This window comes from Hirundo rustica, chromosome 9 (assembly GCF_015227805.2).
Source record: "Hirundo rustica isolate bHirRus1 chromosome 9, bHirRus1.pri.v3, whole genome shotgun sequence".
In the NCBI taxonomy this organism is placed as follows: Eukaryota; Metazoa; Chordata; class Aves; order Passeriformes; family Hirundinidae; genus Hirundo; species Hirundo rustica.
This window is the reverse complement of record NC_053458.1, coordinates 27,979,373-28,001,017: the sequence shown is the minus strand read 5'-3', so window position 1 is coordinate 28,001,017 and position 21,645 is coordinate 27,979,373. Positions and strand designations below refer to the sequence as shown.

At 42.7% G+C, this 21,645-nt stretch overlaps 1 protein-coding gene across 5 annotated transcripts in view; it reads left to right on the top strand.

The window, feature by feature from the left end:
- The first annotated feature begins 1,269 nt into the window (after window positions 1–1,269).
- DNM3 (dynamin 3) overlaps window positions 1,270–21,645 on the top strand; it is a 169,987-nt gene continuing 149,611 nt past the window's right edge. For 2 of the 5 annotated variants that reach the window (XM_040072298.2, XM_040072304.1), the window contains exons 1-2: window positions 1,270–1,473; window positions 17,445–17,518. In XM_040072298.2, the coding sequence (XP_039928232.1) occupies window positions 1,328–1,473; window positions 17,445–17,518 (220 nt within the window). In that variant the 5' untranslated portion in view covers window positions 1,270–1,327. The remainder of the gene's footprint in view (window positions 1,474–17,444; window positions 17,519–21,645) is intronic. The other 3 variants (XM_040072302.1, XM_058421678.1, XM_040072297.1) reach the window with 2 other exon arrangements.

Here is a 21,645-nt window from a genome sequence, read left to right as displayed (position 1 = left end):
CTCTGTTGTGTGCCTGAGCTTTTAGCTCGGCCTCAGCGTGCTTTTTTAATTGAACCCTCTGCAGTGACATGGCTCGGACCTCGATGTTGTTTCCCAGCCTGCTCCCCAGCCATCCACCTGCTGCCAGCCCTGCCGGAGCCGGCTCCTCCTCAGAATGCGCCTGACCCTGGCAGCACTCCTGCCTGTGGCTGAGCATTGCCACAGCCCTTCCCTTCCCACCAGCAGGATGGGGTGGGCAGCTGGGGCTCTCAGGGGAGAGGGGCAGTCTGGTGGTCTCATGGACCTGGGTGAACCATGCTCCTCGTGTCCAAGTGTGCCAGCACCGCGGTGGCCTAGTCCTCAGGCAGGAACAGAATCACAGAATGGGTCAGGTTGCCAGGGAGCACAGTGGGGCATCTGGTCCAATCTCCCAGCTCAAGCGGCATCATCCCAGAGCACAGGCACGGGATTGTGTCCAGTTAGTTCTGGGGTATCTCCAGGGAGGGAGACTCCACAGCTTCTTCTGGGCAATCTGTGAAAAAACAATCCCTGACAAGCAAGCTCTAAATGACGTCCAGGTGGTAGAAAGACAAATTACTTGTTAGTAGAATTGCCTTGTTAAGGTTTAGGGCTCGACATGTTTCAGTTACCTCAGACCTAGAGAGAGGTGTACGAGGAAGAAGGGTGTACCACTCTTAGTTGACACAAAGAATGCAGAATTTAGGGGCTACAAGGATATTTGGAGGAACACCCAAGATAAGGAAGAAACTAGTAAAAACAACTGAGCAACTGTACTGAAATCAGCTCTGGCTGGGTAAGACGGTAATTCTGGCAGGGGCAAATTGTGACCACTGGCTAACAGACCATCGACCCAAAAACCCCACTAACTCAAGAGAAAGGTTGAGCATGCAGACTAATTAGCATTGGAAGCAAGAAGATCATTAACCAACAGAAGATAGAACACTAATTAACAAGCGAACTAGGTTACTTGTAGCCAGTAAACATCAACACCTTGGTTTCTTAAAATCCACAAAAAGGGAAAACTTCTGACATTCGTCGTGCTGGCTCTGTGGATTTGCCACCCAGCCATCTTTCTGCGCAGAATGATAAATAAATCCAACCCTTCGACTCTGAGCGTAGATGGGCCTTTGGCACAACGGGGGAAAGAAGACGTTTTGGGATAACCGTGGGACAATCGCGGGACGCGCACCGGCAGCCGCACGGAGGGGCGTGGCCGCCTCGCGGAGGCCTCGCCCCCATGCCCGCGGAGGGAGGAGCGCATGCGCACTGCGCCGGCCGTTACCTGTCAGCGGCGGCGGGCGGAGGAGGAGGTGGCGGCGGCGGCGGGATGGAGGGGCTCATCCCGCTCGTTAACCGGCTGCAGGATGCCTTCGCGGCGCTGGGCCAGAACTGCCTGCTCGACCTGCCGCAGATCGCGGTGGTGGGCGGGCAGAGCGCCGGCAAGAGCTCCGTGCTGGAGAACTGCGTCTCCAGGTGAGGGGCGGCGGGCACGGCACCCCCGCGCCCCCCCCCCGCTCCCCCCACACGGCCCGCGGCGCGCGCTGTCCCCAACGGCCGCGGCGCGCGCCCCCCCTCAGAGCGGCTAATGGGGGGGGGGGGGAAGCGGTGTCGGGCGGGGATGGACCAGTGGACCAGGAGGGTTTTTTGGGGGGCAGCTCGCGGCTCCGAGCCCACCGTGGGTGCTCGGTCCCCACCGAGGATGCTCGCTGTCCCTGCCCCCGCGGTGCCTCGGGGGTGGCGAGGCGGGCCCTGGCCCGGCAGCGCCCGTGATGCGATGTGCGCGGTGCGGGGAAGCCGCCGCGGCTCCGGTCCGAGCGCGTTCGTGTGCCCGCTTCGTGTGTGCGTGGGTGACCGCTGCTCGAGAGGAACGAGGTGTTTAAAGCCCCAAATCCTAATTTCGGTGGGGTGTTGGATCTGGGCGGCTCCCTCCTCCCATCCCATCGCATATAAATTCGCACCGTCCCAACGAGCCTGTGGGTATTCGAATCATGGAGTCATTAAGGTTGGAAAAGACCTCCGCTAGTCCAACGTGCACATCGTTTCTAACAAATCACTGACAGGAAAAGGGGAAGCCTGACGATTCAGGCGTTGCTTTTTGACGGCCAGGCAGTGCCTCTGGAGACGTCCCGAGGTAAACATGGGCTTCACGTGCTGTTTGATGAAGTTCCTGCTGCGTTTGCCTCAGATAGCTGCGGGCTCCCGGAGGGAGGTGGTGCTCCCGCAGCGGAGCTGCGACTTAGTCCGGATTAGAGGGTCGAAATTCTGTTGTGTGTCGGTGATTGGGGGACTTGGATGTGTGGAGGTCTTCACCGAAGGTAATATTTAATGCTGTGACACTCCACAACCTACCTGACCGAGTGTCAGGCTGTAATAGCTCTTGCTATAGTGGTTCTTCATCTCTTCTTCAGAACTGACTGTGTTAAATGTCATTCTTCCTCTTCTTTCTCCTTGAAGACTCTAGCTAGCTGCTGATACTACCAGTACTGCCAAGTCTCTCGAGTTTAGAAAACATAAATGAGATCCTCAGAAAGCACGATTGGCCATCAAATTATTACTGTTGTCTTTAAACAAGTCCTTAAAAAGTATTTTTGGTAACCTTTTGACTTTCTGAGCTACGTGTCCGCAAAGCTGCACAAAGCACGTGTGCTGAGGGGGAAAAGCACCTTCATTTTTCTTGTCAGTGAGGATATTTTGGTCCCGGGGTCGAGGCTGAATGAGGTGGGCTGTGGGCTGGTGTCAGTCTCTGGATCTAGCTGTGCTGATGGAAGATCGTACTGCTCCCAGATGCTTGTCACTGCTCAGCTGCCAGAGGCGTCTGCTCCATCTGATCCGCAGGTGGAGCTGTTCTGAGCCGCCTGGATGTGCCTGGCTGGAGCAAAAGGTGAAAAGGAGCAGTTTGTGCCGATCTGGCCTGTTAGGCCAAGAGGCTGGAGCCAGCTGCACGAGTGAGATATGGGCACTTCTAGGAGGAATTATGAGGAAGAGCGAGGGGCAGTAACTTTTTTTCAGTCGTGTAGTTATTGGCTGTGCAGCCTGCAGACCCTTCAAGACAGTCTCTTCAGAGAAGAGATTGCAGGCTACTGTGAAACACTTGAATGTCTCTGTCTGGATTTGGAATTTGGATTCTTTCAGCTTGGTTTCAGAGTTGCACATAGTTGTTTTATGCAGTAACTTCTTGAGATTCAGCAGGAGCTGATCTGTAGTACCTCCCTACTTGTAACCTTGGAGCCTGTTGCAAAAATGGCATTAAACTCCATTGCCTCAAACCTATTCCACGAGACTTGAGCATGGGTGTTTTGCTTTTCCTCCAGACTGAGTACGTGTGGTCAGCAGATGTGCCTTTGCTAAGCTGTGAGAACTTGGTTGTGAACCCACAGGACCAAATTAATAAATATCCATGAGCTCAGAAGAGGATTTTGCTTGTTAGATCAGCAGACAAATGGCCTGTGTCTCTTTTTAGTAAGCCATAGGATATTCCTGTTTTTATGGGATAATGCAGCTTCTCTTTGCAAACAAGTTTGTTTCATCCACATCTGCCTTAATATGGCTTGTGGAGGTAGCAAGTCTCCCTGTAGCGCCATGCTGTGCTCATTTCTCTTTGTTACTGTTATATTGCATGACCTCTGGCAACCGCAGAGTCAACTTTAACTAATAGTAACACCGCTTTGAAATTGACATCAAAATAAAGCTGTCCTTGCATTGCTCTGAAGTTTGAGCATTAGTTCTCAGGGCTTTGGTTTAGTTTTTTTTTGTTTGGGTTGTTTCATGGTTGTGGGTTGGTTTTTCTTTGTTTGTTTCATTTGGTTTTTTTTTAACCACATGAACCACTATCATTAGTAGATTTTGAACTCTTAGCCTTCAGAGAGACATTGAAGATCTCTTTTCTTCAGGAATAGATGGAATTAGTATGAGGAAGGCAGGATATCCTCCACGTGAAAGGCAGGGTCGTGCTACAAACACACTGCTGGTTGTTAACCTGTATTTGTCAGTGGAGCTGTGGTGAGGTTGCTAAGGTGGTTTTTAACTCTAGGATCAGGTTGTTACTCCCTTCTGTCTGTAGCAGCTATAGCCCTGTGGGTGTTTCAGTCTTCCACAAGATCTTTGGTTGTGCAAAGATTACAGGTTTTTTGCACTTGTACAGTAGAAACTTCTGACTTGCAGGTGGTATCAAGAGAGCTTCTTTATAGGTCCTAGGAAGTGTGTTGGCCTATGCAGGGTTATCCTCCATCTCATTTCTGCTCTGCTGTAATTTTTTTGAAGGGTTGTGAGGAATCTGGTGCTGGCACAGTTGTGGGGGCTGGCAGATGGCCTGGGAGCGTGAGCCAGGTCCTGCTGAATGACACATATCCATCACTGCCTCCAGGGCAGCATCAAGGCCTGCTTAGGTGCATACAGGATGCCAAATGACTACCAGCAGGCAGGGAATATGTTGGTATTAGTTCACATGGGTTTTGCATTGATGGTGGTGCTGATTTAGGATAGATTCTGCATGTTTGCCTGCTGCAGGAATTGTGTGACACCCAGAACTACTTGTCTGTTTGTAGGCTGTCTTTGAACTAAGCTGGAATGAAGCAGTGTCAAATCTCCCAATGTGTCCATTGTTGTTGCTATTTGGATTAGCATCCCCTGAGGAATTTGGAGAGTTTCCTCTTTACGTACTTACTGCTCCTCTGTGTGTGAGGAGACAGTTTCTTTTGGTAGTCAAGGACTGTGTGTGAAGGTTTTTCTCTCAGGATTCTGGTTATATTTAGATTTTGGAGAGCAGAGATTCTGGAGAGCACCTGAGGACAGCAGTCATTGCCATTTACGGGTTAGACCTTCATGTGTTCATAACTGGAACTCATGGTGCGTGTTTGAGGAAATGAAGTTGTCTGTAGAGCAAATGTTCTTCCTACCTCCTTCTGCTTTCCTTTGTAACAGGAGTAAATGTGCCCAGAGAATGTTGAGCCAGTGTTTGAAGCAAAGGATCTAACGCAGCCTTCTGGTGGAGGTTGGTTGGAGAGCGATTCAAAAGCACAAAGGGGAGTCAGACAAATGCCAGCAGATTGCCAGTGGGAGAAGGCACTTGGTCTCTCTTATTCCTGTGCTCCTGAGCAGTTCAGGGCCAGGAGCTTATATGTTACTTGTGCTTTTCAGCCTCGCTTTTGATAATAATAGGGTTACTTAAAACTAATGGCAGGAAGCAATCCCTGTAAACTGTATTTGGAGAGAAAGCACTTTCTATTATTTCATCTATATCCAAATGGGTTTTTTGGATAACTGAAGGTACAGACAGCAAGCTGCCTTGTCAGGGCTTCCTTCTTTAGAAATCAGAACCTTGTTTTACACTTAAAAAAATAGCAAGAAATGAATAATTAGGTTTCCAACCTGAAAGCTCTTCACTTCTCTTCCTGCTTAATATAATACAAACTGCATGTGGCCAAATAATTGTTTTATAAGAGATGTGAACTCTTGATTGTAAGCCTGTCAGTCATAATCAAGCAGGCACTTTCATTTTAAGAGCCCGAGGTCTGATTGTGTAATTCAGTTTTGCAGCTTTTTGATCTGAGATGCTTTTGATAATCTTAGGGCCACTGCATGTAAGTAGAGCTATTTATTATGACATATGTAGTGATTATTTCTTTCTGAAATTACTATTCCTCGTGTGCTCAGCTCATTCTGTTCTGCTTGAGATGGCGGTTGTGAAAGGGCTGCGTTGAGTCATTAGGAGAAGGGAAGGGACTTTAACTCTGGCTGCTAGAGCAGAAAATTTCTCTGAAGAACGTAGACACATATTTAGATTGATGCTTCCTGGGGGAGGTTTATTAAGATCAGTGCAGGTATTTTATTCTTTTAGTTACTAGGCATTGACAGAAAAACCTTTTTACAGAAAATCTCTTTGGTGAAACAGGCGTGAAAAAGCTAAGCAACCAAACTGAATACAAACTGAGATACAAACTGAGACATGGTGCTGTGTACTCTTTTTTAATCTTACGGATCTTCTGGAAATGAGAGCCAGCCACTCCTTTTCCTGACTAATTAAGCCATGGTACATCTTGGAGTACAGTATTGAGTATATTAGCCTAGTTATCAAAATACTCTGGTGCAACGAAAGCAGGATTTTTCCAGGTATTTCATTAATTAGAAAAAGCAGCAAATGAGACAGTGGCTCATTTGGGTTCCTTCCCTGATTTAAGTTTTTGCATTTATACATTGAAGAACTTACAGGTGGTTTAGATGGAGTACAGATGGGCTGGTTTTATCCGTAAATGTAACTCCATTGTGGACTTTTAAGTTATTTTTTTTTCCCTTCAAGTCTTGAGAATTGATATATACAAAGTAAAGGAAATGTATATTAAAAAACAGACATGCAAACAAATAAGCTGTTTTTTCACTACCACACCATATGTAAAGTAATTTTTTTTTCCTCTAAAGCTACTTTGAAGATTTGTCTCTTATTTTTGGCTTTTAAATTTGGCCAGTTAAGAAAAGCTGTACTCTGCCATGAGGCAGGCATGCCTCATTATTCTGGCATTTAAGTTCAGCCTATCAGGCAGGTTAGAGATGCTAAATCAATAAGTAGCACATGACTTTTGTAAAGTGTGCCTGTGAGAATACATAGTCTTACTCTAACTTCAGCAGGCTGTGTATGATCAGGGTATTATAGCATTTAGTGAACAGAAGCGTAGTATTTGAAGTCTGTGCTCTAGACTTCAGAAAAACTTCAAAACCCTGCAAAAAGCAATGTTCAAAAAAACCCCAGTCTGGTCTCAAGTGCCTTGTAAGGAATCAGTGCTACAGATTCAGTGGCAGTTGTTAGTGGGAGCTCAATCCATCAAAGTGCTGCAGGTGGCTGCACTCCTCTGGTCATTTTTAAAGGAGAGCAGTCATCTCAGGAGAGGTTTGTGGATTGGTGTGGTTTGGTTTTGTTTTGTTTCGTTTTTCAGACCATAAGAATCTGCTTAACTTTATCCAGACTTTCCTGGTTTTTAATACAGGATTCTGAAAGTTTGACAGATTTTCTGACTCGCTAGACTCTTGTATAAGATTATAAATCTGTTACTCACTGCCTTCAGAAAGGAGCCAGCACTTGGGGTTTTGTAGTGTTGAGATCAACAAATAACCAACACCTTTGTTTTCTTGCTGTTTCTTGATGAGCAGTGCTGCTGATGTTTTGAGCTTATGTCATTTTCCTGTGTAGATGAAGTAGCAAACAAGGATTTCCAGGTTAGATAAATAGGTGTTAGCAGTGGGATTGTTTGGACATTCACCAGTAAACATTGGGAGTGATGCTGCCATGGATTGCAGCAGGGACATGGAAGTGCAGACACTGCTCTCTGCCACTTTTTACTCTGTGACCTCAGACTATTTTTTAAATAATACCTGCATGGGTATCCACACATGCCTTAACTGTATGTAGAATATAGATTTTTATTCCTTTATTTTAAACTTGCTTCTATCTGTAAAGGAAGATGGTAGCATCTAATCTTAAAATCAGTGTGGGATAACTGTGATTGTCTAAAACTTGCTGTTATGTATTTCTTTTGTTTGAGTGATGGCTGATTTAGATTTCTGTGTGGAACCAAAACTGAGCCTTGGATTCTGCTTTGAACAGCTGAGATTTAGCAGTGTTTCCTCATCCCAAAAAGGCACCAGCAATAGCTTAGTCATTGAGAGAGAGATCATGTTTTTGGTTTGCCCTCCTTCAGTTGATCACTGAACAAGCTGATGATGTTCCTCCAAGTATTTATGGATTTCTCAGACAGTGCCTAGATTGCAGGCATGAGGGGGTGAGACTTTTTTGTTTTTTCTGTTTGTTTTTTTTTTTTTTTTTTTTTTTTTTTTTTTTTTTTTTTTTTTTGTGGGAGAGGGGGGGTTTAAACATGCTAAGGCCTTCCAGTAGATAGAAGTTCATGAATTCCCCATGTTTTCTGTGCTCGTGTGTAACAGGATACTGGGAATCCCTTTAATGCTGTGTACCTATAGCATAAATATGCTGAGAACAGGAAATGAGCATTATTTAACTATGACCTTCCATCCTTTTCTTCAGCAAGTTGCATTGAGGTGAACAAGGCAGCATTATTGAACAAGAGAGGAGCAAAATCCCATTTAACTGGATGCTGGGCTTTGATGCGCTGCCAAGCACTGTTGTCTGTGATAGCCTCTGGGATGTAAAGGAGACTGTAGCTGGAGATAAGAGAGGTTTTCAACCCAAGTGTCTGCTGATAATGTCAGTTTTATAATTTGTGTGTGGAAGTTATGCTTTTATTCAGTACCTAGCATGGTATTTGTGCATCCTAGCTCCTTTGCAAAATCAAGATTTCATTGTTCAGGTGTGCAGGAGATTCAATCTGTGCTGTTATGTAGATTTCAGCCCTCATAGATGAGATCATCAAAGCCAGAGTAACCTTAGGCACGGGGTCTCTTATTTACTCTGCGCACTGCAGATGCCTGAAACCAGGCACATCCATTCAGTGATGCTCAGCTCTAGGGGATGCTCTGAAGCTGCCTGTGTGTAACTCACAGAGATCACAGACATCTCTGCTCTCTGCTGTGTGTCAGGGGGGAAATGGGCTCTCTTCCAGCCCTGCTCATCAGCCAAGCTGGAAGCTGCTGAAGAAATTTTGGCATAATCCATCAGAGGCAGTGTTGTGCCCTTGTGTGCTCACCTGTTTATTTGTTCAGATCCTAAACAAACGTTGACAGAAGATCCTCAATGTCTGTCAGATGTGGGAAAGAGGCTGAGAAGCTCAGGGGTCTGAGACCTGAAGCCTAATGACTTTGTTAGTGTTCTGGGAAACAGCAGCACAAAACACTCTTTTGGTCAGACTCCTAATATAAATTTTTCTTGTGGTAATAGTTCAGTTTGTGGTGAGCAGAGATGGCTGATATTAAATTTCACTGTTGAGCTAAACAGGCTTTACATTGTCCTGGACGGTATATTACTTTGCACATACCACAGGCTCAGAGAAGGATAAATGACCAGGTAGAAAAGGATAAAATGGCTAGAGAAGAGAAGAGAATCTGTTTGAGAAACTTGGATCACTTGTTTTGGAAAGAGTCTCCTTTCCCCTTTCCTTCTGCAGTTGTCTTTCTGTTGATAAATTCATGCTCTTTATACTGCAGTTCCCACTGTGTATGTATTCCAGAGGGAGTACGGGAATTGAATCCAGTTACTTTCCAGCTCTGCAAAATTATCTGAAATGGTTTGTATTGTACCAAAAGAGGTGATTGTACAGTTTGAACACCTTGTCTACTGCAAAAGAGAAATGCATTTGCACTATGCTTCGGAAAAGTTCTTAGATTTTACTAGCTTATGTCACAGTTGATTGTATACTGTGCTACTGTTTAAAGAGTCTGTATTGATGGATCCCAGTTCAGGATAGTAGGAGAGAGTATCAAGAGGTGAATTATTTGCTAAATGCAAGTATTTCTGTAGCAGTTAGCTTCATGTCGCTGATATGTCTGGTTTGTTGTGACACGTTGTTTCCTTTCTGATCCTTGCAGTCAGATTTTTATCTCTGATTATATTATGGAGGAAAATATCTCACTTAGATCTTTCTAAAAAAACACTGTTAATTGCATTTGGCAACTGGAAACGATTGGAAAAAAACCCAAGCAGCCAAGGTCTATTTAGAGCACTGAAAACAATTTAAAGTGAGTAAAGAATTTTTGTTGTTTGTTTCTTGTGTTGAGATACAGAATCTTGCTGCATTAGTATTCATCCTGAGAATGGATGGGCTTTTGTGCACCAACATCCTATGCAAATGAGTCCTTTCCTAAAAGCAAACATATCTGATAGGGAGAATAAGTTGTCCTGCAAAGTCCCCTTTATTCTTTTTGATGCTAAAATTCTGAGAATTGTTGGGCTTTCTTTGTGTTTTGTGCTTCCTTTCTCCCCCTTCCACCACCACTTGGAATTGATGGAGAGCACCATTGGGCAGGAAATAGCAGAAGCTTTTGTAAAATCTTAAAAGGGAAAGAGGAAAAAGGGCATTTTCACCAGTGGAATGAGGATGATGCAGCAGAGCGCTGGCTGGCTGCCAGGGAGGACAGATGCATCGTGCATACCGTGCCTTGCCCACGAGCCTGCACATTGGCAGCTTCCCTCTCTGGGAAGAGGCACTGCAAACAGAGCACTCTTCATCTCACACTCCTGGGCTTTTGCCTGGCAGCTTTTCATGCCTGTGTACGGCAAGTTTGCAGTCCTGTAAGCATTACTGAGATTTTAAAACTTTCTATCATGTAAAAGACATTTTCTTGAATCCTAGGAAGTGCATTTTCTTTCCCTGAGTCAGTGAAGAGTCACGTCTTTTTCTGTGTGGAATTGTGACGTGGGGTACTGTCACTGCATGTCTAATGCCTACAGCATTAGATTGATCTAAGAAGGTCTGTGCCTTCCTAGACCCGAGTTCAAATGTCCCCTACTTTGGAGAACCTGTTGATTCCAGTTTTGTTTAATGGAAGACTTTACCATTTGGGCCAGAGTAATTTTTAGCACTAATTTTCTCATAGCCCTATGATGTATAATGGGGGAGATGTAATAACTTCTGGCAGCTTGTTGGGCAGAAATGCTGCTGCTACTTACAGAAAGCATCTTCCAGATCCAAGAGAAGTATAATGACAGGGGTTTCTGAGCCTGCTGTCTCTCCAGTCTTCTGCATGAAGAGGAAATCTCAAGCTTTGCTTTCTCACCTGAGTGGTACCTAAGCATGGGCATTGAGCATACTTGTTATGGAGGTGCCCAGTTAGTGTGACTGGAATCCCTTGTTAGCTTATTTGAAGTTTTTCACGGGCTTTTCAAAAAATACCTTTTTTTTGTCACATTTAGAATCAAGACTCTCATATTCCCACAGCTGGGTCTTTTGGGGTAGACTTTTTTTAACATTACCTTCTGGCTTTTTTTTATAGTTGATCTCAATTCCATAAGAGAGTGGAGGGAAAAAGGACCCAAAGAGACATTTTAGGCTGCTAGCTGTAGTGCTGTGTAAGATTTTCAAAACTTTATTTTTTTTATTTTTCTTAATTCAACTTGTGTTCTTACTTGAAAGTGATGGATAGGATAATTGGAGTGTCCCTGCTTTGCTGTAGAGGTCCAGTAGTTCAGCAGTGGTGGTGAAGGACATTGATGGGTTGGAAAATGGCTTCTCAAAAAACCCAAGTTTATGTACTCTGCTTGAGAGGAAGAGGACCTGACAGCCCTAAGGTGTCTGGATACTCTGGTTTTTTGCTCCTAAAGCCCTACACACACTGCAGGGGCTAAATATGTAGTTACTGCGCTTGATTGAGCAGGTTAATTAAAATCTACATCAGCAGAAGGAAGATATACCTTGAAAGAATGGTTGCTGCAAACTGAGACCAAACATGAACTTAGCACCAGCCATCTATGCTGTGTGGTTTCCAAAAAAACGCTGGAAAGATCAGTACAGAGCTTCATGAGCTGATACATCTGAGATAACTAAAAATCCAGAGCCTCTAAAATGCGTTTAGCATGCCTGGTAGGCCTAATTAAGATAGGTATCATTGGTCTTCAATAAAGCAAATTAATTGTCTTGTACATCTTCCTGTAAGGCTCATTATGTTGATTGAACAGAGCTGTGGGAGACCCTTGATGACAGACATTGTGCCAAGCAAAAAGCCATTTACTCTTCTGTAACTAATGAAAGGAAGTGAGGGATCAAGTGGTGGCTGACAATAAGAACTGGTCTCTGTACTTGGAGCTGATGAGGAACAACATATGTGGCCAAATTTGAGTGTCATTGTAGAAACATTACTGTGTTACTGAATTTAAAAAGGCATGTGGTTGAGAACATCAAAGCACAACTGAGGTAGTGCCTGAAGGCTTTCTTGAAAACGTGTCCTAGGACTGTCTTTGTACTGTCACTTGAGGATAGAGAATATGTGGTTCCAAAGCCATTAAGGATAAATACAGTGGTGTCTTGTGTCAGTGATGACAAATCTCATGGACTTAATTCCTAAGAAGGCCTCTGCGTAATGCAAAGTACATTTCCCATCTCTTGGACATACCTTGCTTTGTAATGAATTAAAAGTGAGTGAAGGATCTGCTGCTGGATCCTCCGTGGGGTTGGTGAGCACAGGAGCAGGTGAGATAGAATGGGCACATCTGCAAAATATGTCTGCAGATGTATATTTTTAGCACTGAGTTCTCCAGTTACAAATTAACTGAGTGGGGTTCATGTGTTCTTAAAACCTGATGGAAGAAGTTAGAAATGTTTCGTGCCTTGCATCCTCAGGCTTACACTGGACCATGCTTTTTCCTGTTTCTAGAGTTTTTTAGCATTTGCTTTGAGGCCGACTATGAAAAATGGAAGAAAAATGAAAGCTTTTTGCATATTTCTGTGTGTTTTCCACAGAACTTGGAGATGCTGTATGGACATGTGTCAGTGTTCCTGTGAAACTGTGTGGTCTTTTGCACAAGGCATGGTCATTCAGCTGCTAATATGGGCCACAAGTGCTCCTGGTGTGCCAGGCTGGAGTTGTATAAAACAATAAACGCTGCTGGAAAAAGGCCCAGGAAAACTTTTGACTTTGGGCACAATTGCTTCCTATTGCAATTAAAGCTGTGTTGCATTCCTTGGCAAAACTTGGGAATAAAAGCCTGTGGTGAGTGCTACCAGTGCGCTGTTGTTTTTGTTAGCTGCTGATGGATCATGGCCTTTCTGCAGTTGAGGGTGGTTTAGGGTCTTGGGATGGACTTTATATTAGTGGGGGAACTTCTGTGACATTGCTAATGTTGTCTGGCACAATGAAATAGATGGGTCATTTCTGCTTCTCTGTAAGAGATCTCTGGCTCTTGTCCTGAGCCTGGCATGTGAAACCCTTTGTGAAAAATGTGGAGGTTTTTTTCTTTGAAGGCAATTCTGATTTTTTTTTTTAACAATTCATCACTATCAATATGAATTGTTCCTAGCTCTTTAATGCAGTTACTGTGTAATCATTGACGTTTTCCTCAGTTATTTGATTTCCTGGATTCCCCCTATGTTTTATATGAATTAGTTATACTGGTATTGATGTAAATTAGTTACAGTTCATCCTGTGTGATACTGACCGTGTAACTCATCATTTCTCAGCCCTATACTGCTAAAGAAAAACAAATACAAGTTACACTTTTGAAATTACAAACTGGGGATTCTTTTTTTTTTTTTTTAACATAATAAATACTGTTAGTGTGCTAGAGATCTCCCAAATGGAAATTCTCCCTGGAAATCCCCCTGAAACACATTATGTTTATGTTTTATTTGTTTGATGTGTTCTTCTTTGTAAGCTGCAGTCCTGCATTATAATGAGACCACCTCACTGAGGAGCCCCTGTCTAGTTTGCTTTTCAGCATTTCCCTACAGTTTCTGCCCTTCCTGAAATTTACATCTCTTCCACAAGACTCTTCAATTAATGTCATGTAATTACTTTTTCACCTGAAAGCCCAAGCTGGCTTGTTATTATAAACTGCTGAAGTCTTGCTATGGCCATTGATAACTTGTTTCACCATACTGTGGTATAAGTTTGAGACCTGGCTTTTAGCGAGTTAAATTCAAGTTATTATCTGTTCCTTTATGCATTAAACTAACAGTAGACACCAAACTTAGTAGACAGACTTGTCCAGATCTCTGATACTGGAAATGAGCAGTACTAGAGAAGACAACATAGCTTATGCTATGCAGTAAGACATAAGTAATTTTATAGAGTAAAAAATCTTCTAGCCCTGAAAATATTTTTCTCTTGAAAGTATTCAATGATATTGTAACAGCTGAGTGCATTCTAAGATTGACAAGCTCCTGAAGGGACGTGCTGGCAGACCTGGATGTTTGCCTCTTATTTGCATTTGATAAATTCAGCGCTGGCCAGGCCTTGCTGATGGACTGTCCTGTCACTGCGGTGCTGCTGCTGAGCCGGTACCGCTGCTGTCAGCACAGTGCTTTGTGCTGAGAATGCTCTGAGACTGAAGATGTAAAAGTAGTTGGAATCTTAATGCAGGATGAATGTCCCTTAAAGCAGCAGGGCTTCCATTCCCAGCTTTATTCTTGCACAATGTGTTTGTTCTTTTCTGCTCCTCCTCATTGTTAAGTGGTCCTGCTGTTGCGGACACAGGTGCTCCCAGGCTCACTGCCCTCACCACAGAAACAGCCTTTTCTCCCCCTTGTTGGTGCTTTTGAGCACAAATTCTCAGGCATGAGTATTTTCCTAGATGGATTTCTTTGCAGCTGCTTCAACTCTGATGTGAATTTTTTCTCCCAGTTCTCACTAAACAAATGTCTATGTGCTAACCAAAAGGTGTGGATAGCAGTTGTCTCATCTGTCCTTAGAAGAATGTTAGGGTGTGCCATCAGGGCATGGAGGGGCATTGTCCTTCTGGTCAGAAGGAACCTTTGAGACTTGGCTCTCTTCAGTCTTGTTGTATTTCTTGCTGCTGTTACTTGTATAAGTTGTGGGACCACTTCTAATACAGAGCTGTTTTGTTCAGCACCACTAACAAACCCTTTAGAGAATGCTTTCTGTTCTGAGGGGAGGAGGAACTGCATCCTGTCCTGTGGATGTCAGAGTAGGCATTTCTGCAGAAGCAGTTGTACAGCATTTCATCTGATTCCCTGCAGTGTGGGACTAGGTTGCTTTTCCTAAAGATGTGCAAGCTATGTTTCAGATTTGGCTTACATTTCTGTGCGTGCTAAAAAAGTTCCTTTTTTTTCCTCTATGTACTTATTTGTAACATCTGATTTGAGCTGTACAGAGAATGGACACAGGTGCCGTTGCCCTGTGGCTGAAGGTGAAATTTCAAATGTTTTTAAAAAATTCCCTATCCCTGTGGGCAGATTGATGTCATTGTTTCTTTCATAGAGTAAAACACCCATTCAGTGATTAAATGGTGGTGGGGAATTTTCTCCTGAACTCTCCCTGTGAACCCCATTACCCCCATTCTTTGACTTTTTCCTCTTCAAACTGTGCTTTTGTAGCAGAAGTTCTCTGTCCTGCTGCTGCGCTGTTTAGTTGGTTATGTGATCAACACAGCTCTCCCTCTCACCAAGCAGGAACCTCTCTCTTCTGATGTTTGCTTGAACAGAAAATAGTTCAGCCCATTAGACAGGGTTAAAGAATGCCATCGCTTTTGGGCATATTAAGAGGATGCTCTGAAGGAAAATTGTGTTCTTATCTTTCTTTGTAATTTTGCTATTGAGAAAAGGTCGGTGTTGTGTACAGTGGGAGCTGCATTAATGCAGTGTTCTTTATCGCTGAATGTGCTTAGTCTGAAGCAGAAAATCAATAAATCTCTTCAGCCTTTGACTCCCCAAAGGATTTTCTTGTCTCCTGTGGTGCTGTAGAGGACACTGGTTTGGGTGACCATTTTGTCCTGAGTGGCAATTCATTTTAGCTTCTTGATGGGGAAAAAAAAAAAAATTAAAAACAGATGTTGAGTGCTTGAAAACCAATGTATGAAACTGTAATCTTAATAGGCATTTGCTCCCTCTTGGGCTGCTGTCATTTCAGTGCATACAGAAGTATGACCATGTTCCTATTACTATTTTCTCTGTTTCCCCAGGAGAAAATATCAGTAGATGTTCGTTGAGAGTCAGCTTTCTCTCCATTAGTAGATACTGAAATTATGATAGAGACCTACGTGAAGGCCTTTGGCATCTCTTTAAGCTAATTGCTGTATCCTGTTGCTGTCTCAAGTGTTACAAAGCATCATAGCAGATTTAAATCAGTGCACCTGATGTTTTTGCAGTATCTTTGCTTTAGCGATTCCTAATTAGTTGCACTTTTGCCTGCAGGTCTGTGTTTGAGTAGGAAGTTAATGAGCGAGCTTGTGTTTGAACAGCTTCCCCTTTCACAGTGCACTTTGGTTTGCTGAGTAATCACCCTGTAAGCACACATTAACAGGTACTGAGAAAGGGAAACACAATTTAGCTAGAAATTAACACTGTTTCATTCAAAGTGCTGGGGAGTTCTAAACTGGTGCCGAGCAGAGATGACAGCTGGTCTTGTTCCTCAGAGCCTTAGAACTGCTTGCATATGTTATTTTTATTTTTTTATATAAAGGTAGAGTTGCTGTATTTCTTCTCTGCTGAAGTTTTGTCACCTTGTTGGTGCTTGTGGAAACAAGTTTACCGTTGCTTTCCTGAGCCTGACTTGGCCTGGCACTGCTCAGACCTAATATCCTCTGATTCGTACAAATAATATCCTGGGTATTTGTGTGGTTTATTTTCCATAGATGTACCCTCAAGGCCTGTTTTAAACCATGCAGGTTTGTGTGCAGCCTTTAAAGGAGGTGCCAAAGTCAGGCTTCCTTTAAGTAGTGCAAGGTCAGTATGAAGATCCAGTGGTTATAGGCAAGAGGTGATTTCCCAAGTGGCCTGAGCAGACCAATCTTAGCAGTTCTGTGCTTTGTTCCTTTGACTCTTGTCCTTCTCCCCATCCTTCCCAAAGACACTGCACATTCCTGCCTCACCTTTGTACCGGCACTTAGGTGTGTAACAACAGTCACCCCATCAGCTCTGCCCTAATCCTTTTCTGCATTGCTTTTTACTTCAGCCAGAGAGGTGAGTTAGCAGTGCTAAGGCATGCTGGAAAGTGATTCAACATCCATTGTAAGGCAGGAAAAAAGAGGAGATTTTGATGAGCTTGCACTGATTGAGCAGCTCTGTTTACCCCTGAATTTTATTCCTCTGAAGATGCCAATTTGAAGGAAACACTCTACAAAGGCTTTCACTGAACCTCATCTCATAATTTTTAAATGATTAATAGGTCTGGCAACTGGGGAAGACACTAAGAAAAATATGTTATTTTGCTTTGGATTTCTTTCTTTTCAGTTGCATAAGGAGTCTCCCTGTCTTTAGAGACATGGGAAGGATCATGGGGATGCAAAATGATATGGTAGAGCTGGTGTCTTTGTTTTCTTGCTTGCTTTCTGGTCCAAGGACACTCTCTCCCTCTGTCCCACAGGACTGCTGGTGTTCTGCTTTCACTAAAAAACTTCTGGGCAGATATGTGGGTGGAAAAGTTATTTGGGGATTTGAACTGGCAGAAGTATGTGAAAGAGTAATGCAGAGTGCTGCCAGTTTGGTTTGTGCAGAGCTTCGGTGTGTGAGTGTGTGTGTTCCTATGTCCAGATCCTCTTCAGACTGATCGTGCAGTGATGACAGAATCATTTGGGTAGATCTGTGTATGGCTTCAGGTACTGTTACTGTGCAAGGTGAGATGTTATATGTGATGGTCTTGAAGAGGCTTGGTAATGCTCTGAGGCAGTAATTTAGTTTTAATACACAGTTGTCTAATATATAATGACCTACTACTATCTTGAACCAAAATTAACAGTCCTACTTTATAGGAGTATTTGATATAAATCTATCCACACCAAGTTTCCATTTTCCTACAGAGGAGGTTCCAAATTAGTCCACTATCTTATGTAACTGCACATTACTTCTGGCTAGTAACTATTTTTTAAATGTTTCTAGGGATTTTCTTCCACGAGGTTCTGGAATTGTGACAAGGCGACCATTGGTCCTGCAACTCATCACTGCCAAAACAGGTAAACTCTTCCTCTTTTTGCGTCAATGTCTGGAAAAAGTGCTGGTGTTCTTCACCAGGAATAAAAACTTCTAAGACATGAGCAGTGTGCAGAAAGATGCCACCAGACTGTCTGGAAAAAAGGGCTACTGCTTCAAAATTGTATGCTCAGGACCAGCTCATCACACTTCCCATTGTGGGAAAATGGTAATATCTAAATCCTAGGGCACATGGTGAATTGAATCCACATCATTACATGCAATATGCTTTGGAAATTAGCTTTGATTTATTCATTTCTTGATGAGCTTAGCAGTTGTATTAGTTAACACACCAAAATTGCTGCACTTCTGCCTTTAATTTTTGCTCCAGTGCACATAGATTTGATTCCACACAGGCTGTTTTCAGAACTTGTCTTTTTTGGTTGGGCTCACTGCACTAAGTAGAGCAGAAGGTGGACTGGAGGAAAACAAGCGTTCTGTGTATTGGTCTGCTCAAAAATATGAATGGTTTGGGGTGTACCACTAAGCTATGGGACATGTTGGGATCTTTCATGAGAATTCACTCCGTGCTCTTCCACGGGGCACTTGAGCTCCAGTGTTGTAGCTCAGTTCCCTGGCATATCTAAAAGCAGCTATGGTTCACCATCATTCCTGTTTTTGGTGTTGCTACTTCCAAACCAATGTAAGCAACAAAAATCACTGGTTTTCTATTTACTTCTGCTCAAAACAGTAAAAAAAGAAATGAAATAACATCCAAACCAGCGCTGAAAACCAAAAAGTGGTATTTGAATTATGGACCATGATGAAACTGTGGAAAAAAACAAAATTAAAGCTGCCTGTAAACCTTAAGTCTGTCCCTGTGTGTGAGGTGTAATTAAGTTTTTGTGTGTATTTCTTTCCTGAAGGTCTTTGCATTATTCAGCTGGAAGGTAGACTGCAGTCTATCTGGGCTTCAGGTTTTTTTAATGAATTATTGCTTTTAAAATGCAGTCATACTTTCAGTGCCTCTATGAAATTTTCTGTGGTGTTTACACTGTGGAAGAGAAAGGAAAGTAGAATTTGGTATTTCTGCCTGCTCAGCTTAGGAACTTTAGGGTCGTGTTATACACTTACAGTGCTTTATATATGGTAAATATTAACATTTGTTTTAGTTGGAGAAATGAACATTTGCCGTTTCTGCAGATCTGGCTTTTGGCCTCAGACCGGTGATGCAGAAATGCATGAATAAGTCTTAGCTGTGGAGAGTCTTCATCTGACTTTTCCAGCACCATGCAAGAGCAGGAGAAAGAAAAGCTTTGAGCTTTGTGCTGGCAACCCTTTCAAAAAGACTGAACTGAGGGGACCTGTCAGTAAGTGAGCATTTCCACTCTGACCTGGAGTGGCTAAATACTTAGTCACTGACACCCATCCTAACCTTACCCTGACTGCTCTGTGTTGACCTCTTGTAAAATCATCATTGTCCCTTGGTTTAGGGGTTTTCTCTATCTGGTTTTCCTCACTACTGTGTTCCCAAAGTACTACTGGCTTTAGGTAGGCCTCTTGGTTTCATACAGATACCTTCTCTGCTGAAAAATAGTTCTTCATTATAGCTTAAATAACACAACAAAAACTTCAAAAAATTCAGGAGAGCTGTGTTGCAGCCTAATTTTATGTCTCCTGGATGTCAAGGTGTATTTCTCCCTTTGGGAAATGCTGTGTTGTTCTTGTTCGGGATTAAATGCCAAGACCTTTAAAATGCAAGCTTTAATTATTTCGTTACTTTCTTTAAACTTTGTTCCACTGTTGTCATTGTTTTTGATGGTGAAGTTCCAAGTAACTTTATCTTCTAGGTCACCTTTATCTTTGTGAACTAATTTTAAGAAAAGAAAATAAAGAAAACTGCTTAGAGAAGCACAGTGTTCTTTTACAGGAAGCAGATGCTGGGCTGATTTCTGTGAAGCCCATAATTATCTAAAATGTTACAGAATAATTAGAGGGCTGTATCAGCTTCTTGTTGCTGTAGTAAACAAAACTAATTTTTAATCCTAGGATGGATTTTTCTTGACTCTTAACTCTTCTTAATTTTGGAGTGTTCCTTGGGAGAGAGGGCCACTTTCTATACAGGCATGCATAGATGACTGCAACATTTTGGAAGTGGCTGAGAATAGTTTTAGAATGTAAATTTGATTGACATTAAGAGGAGGTTAAATCTTTGTTTGAGTCATTGCACTAAGAGATGAAAATTAGCAGAGGAGGCATTTGTGCCCATCAAAGTAAGAGAAAGCTTTGCCCATCCATTATCAGGGTCAGACATGGCATGGAAGGGTGCAGCAGGAATTGGTTGGAGTTACCACAGATCCTCCAGCATCTGAGAAATCTGACACATCTGGGTAAAGAGCTGTTACCCCTGCAGGGGTAACAGTAAACAATTCAATCGTGAGAGATGTGGAGTATTTTTTTTTTTTTTTTTTTAAATTTTGTTTACCTATTTTAAAAGTTCTGTGTAGTTCGTACAAAGCTATTTTGCAGTGACATGTTGGTCTCCTTTATTCACTGACATGTTTTGGTGGTACCAGTACAATTCCTAAATGGCTTTATGGCATTTGCACTCGACATTCATGCAAATACGTACTCTGCTGAAATATTGAAGGCAAATACTAAGTTTTTAATCAAATATTGCAGGTAACAAGTTAGTCTTTAATAATTTTGAGTATTTTTCTCTGAGTTTGATAATGTGAAAAATTGTGTGACTTTAAGATGCAAATGTTGGTGCCCAGCTGACCTGGGATGAGAATTTTGAGTGTGCTTGTGAGCTGGTGGGTTTTCTTCCTTTGAGTTGGTGTTCCTTAATTTTTACATTAAAACTTATTGCTTCAACATTCTAAGTTTTTGTTTCACAAAGTTGAGTGTAGTTTTTAGTTTGGTGGATTTTTGATCTAATACAGCAGTAAGATGAATTAGTTTTTGTTGGAGTTAATAATTATTTTAAGTGGTGCTGCTGAGTAAGCTTTAGAAGGTAATGACTTGAAATTTCTGAGAGCTTGAGAGATGAGATTTTTGTTGTTGTTGTTGGTTTTTTTTTGTTTGGTTGGTTTTTTTTGTTCATTTTGTTGTGGGCTTAGTTTGTGTTTTTTTCCTTCTTTCTGCTGCCACCCATTCTGCTGTATAACCTTGGGCAATCTGTTCTTCTTGCTGTGCTTTCTTCTGCCTTTGCAGGTGAGATAATGACTAGATTCTTCGGGATTAGGTAGTACACTGTTTTTGAACAGCACTGGCAACAAGAAATGTGTGAAGCCTTTGTAGTAGGTCTTCTCTTTGTTAAAAGTGCATTGCCTGCTGTGTAAATTATGTTATTTGTTATTTACATCTTAAATATCCTGGCTCTAGGAGAGTTATTTTTCTCATGTTGATAACTGTTTTTGGAGCAATTTCAGATTTTCTTCTTGCTTCAGCAGATTAACAGATTTTGAAAATCATTACTGAGGTGGACATTTTTTAGATAAATGAGTCATATTTACAATACCCACATTTGTTTGAGTTCTGTTAATTAGAATACTAAGTGGAAGGTAAATCATAAGGTTTGAAAGACATTCTGATTTTTTCTGAAGTCTTGCTGATGCTCTTTTCTATTGAGGTTGTTGAGCTTTAATCCAAATTTTGTGTTGCAAGGCTACTCCTCATGCATAGCCATCTTCTGTTGCCATCTGGTGGCAAAAACAATCCTCTAACAGAAAAAGAGATGTTAAAAGAAGTTAGAGTTGTTATTTCAGCTAACACAAATGATTTTAGAGACTTCATCAGCTGGCAGGCATTTGGAGGTCTTCAGGGACAAAAACTAGAAAGATGCCACGGTGCCAATAGCAGGAAAGAGAACGGGCACTTTACAGGGAGGGAAGGCAGACAGTGGCTGCCATATCCTGGATCCCACTCTCATTCACATGATGAACAGGGGTGCTGGAGAGATCAGTGCAGTTACTGAGGTGTGTACCCCAAAAGCTGAAAAGTGCCACCAGCAGGAGGAAAAGATGGTAATAATGGATGACCCCTTCCTGAGCCAAGGAAAAGCTCATTCCCCAAACAGAACTGGCATCCTGGAAGAGAGACAGTGCTGCTGCTGTGAAACCTGAATTTAAATTTGTGTAAGGTCAGAGAGACTGCAGATGTTCCTTTG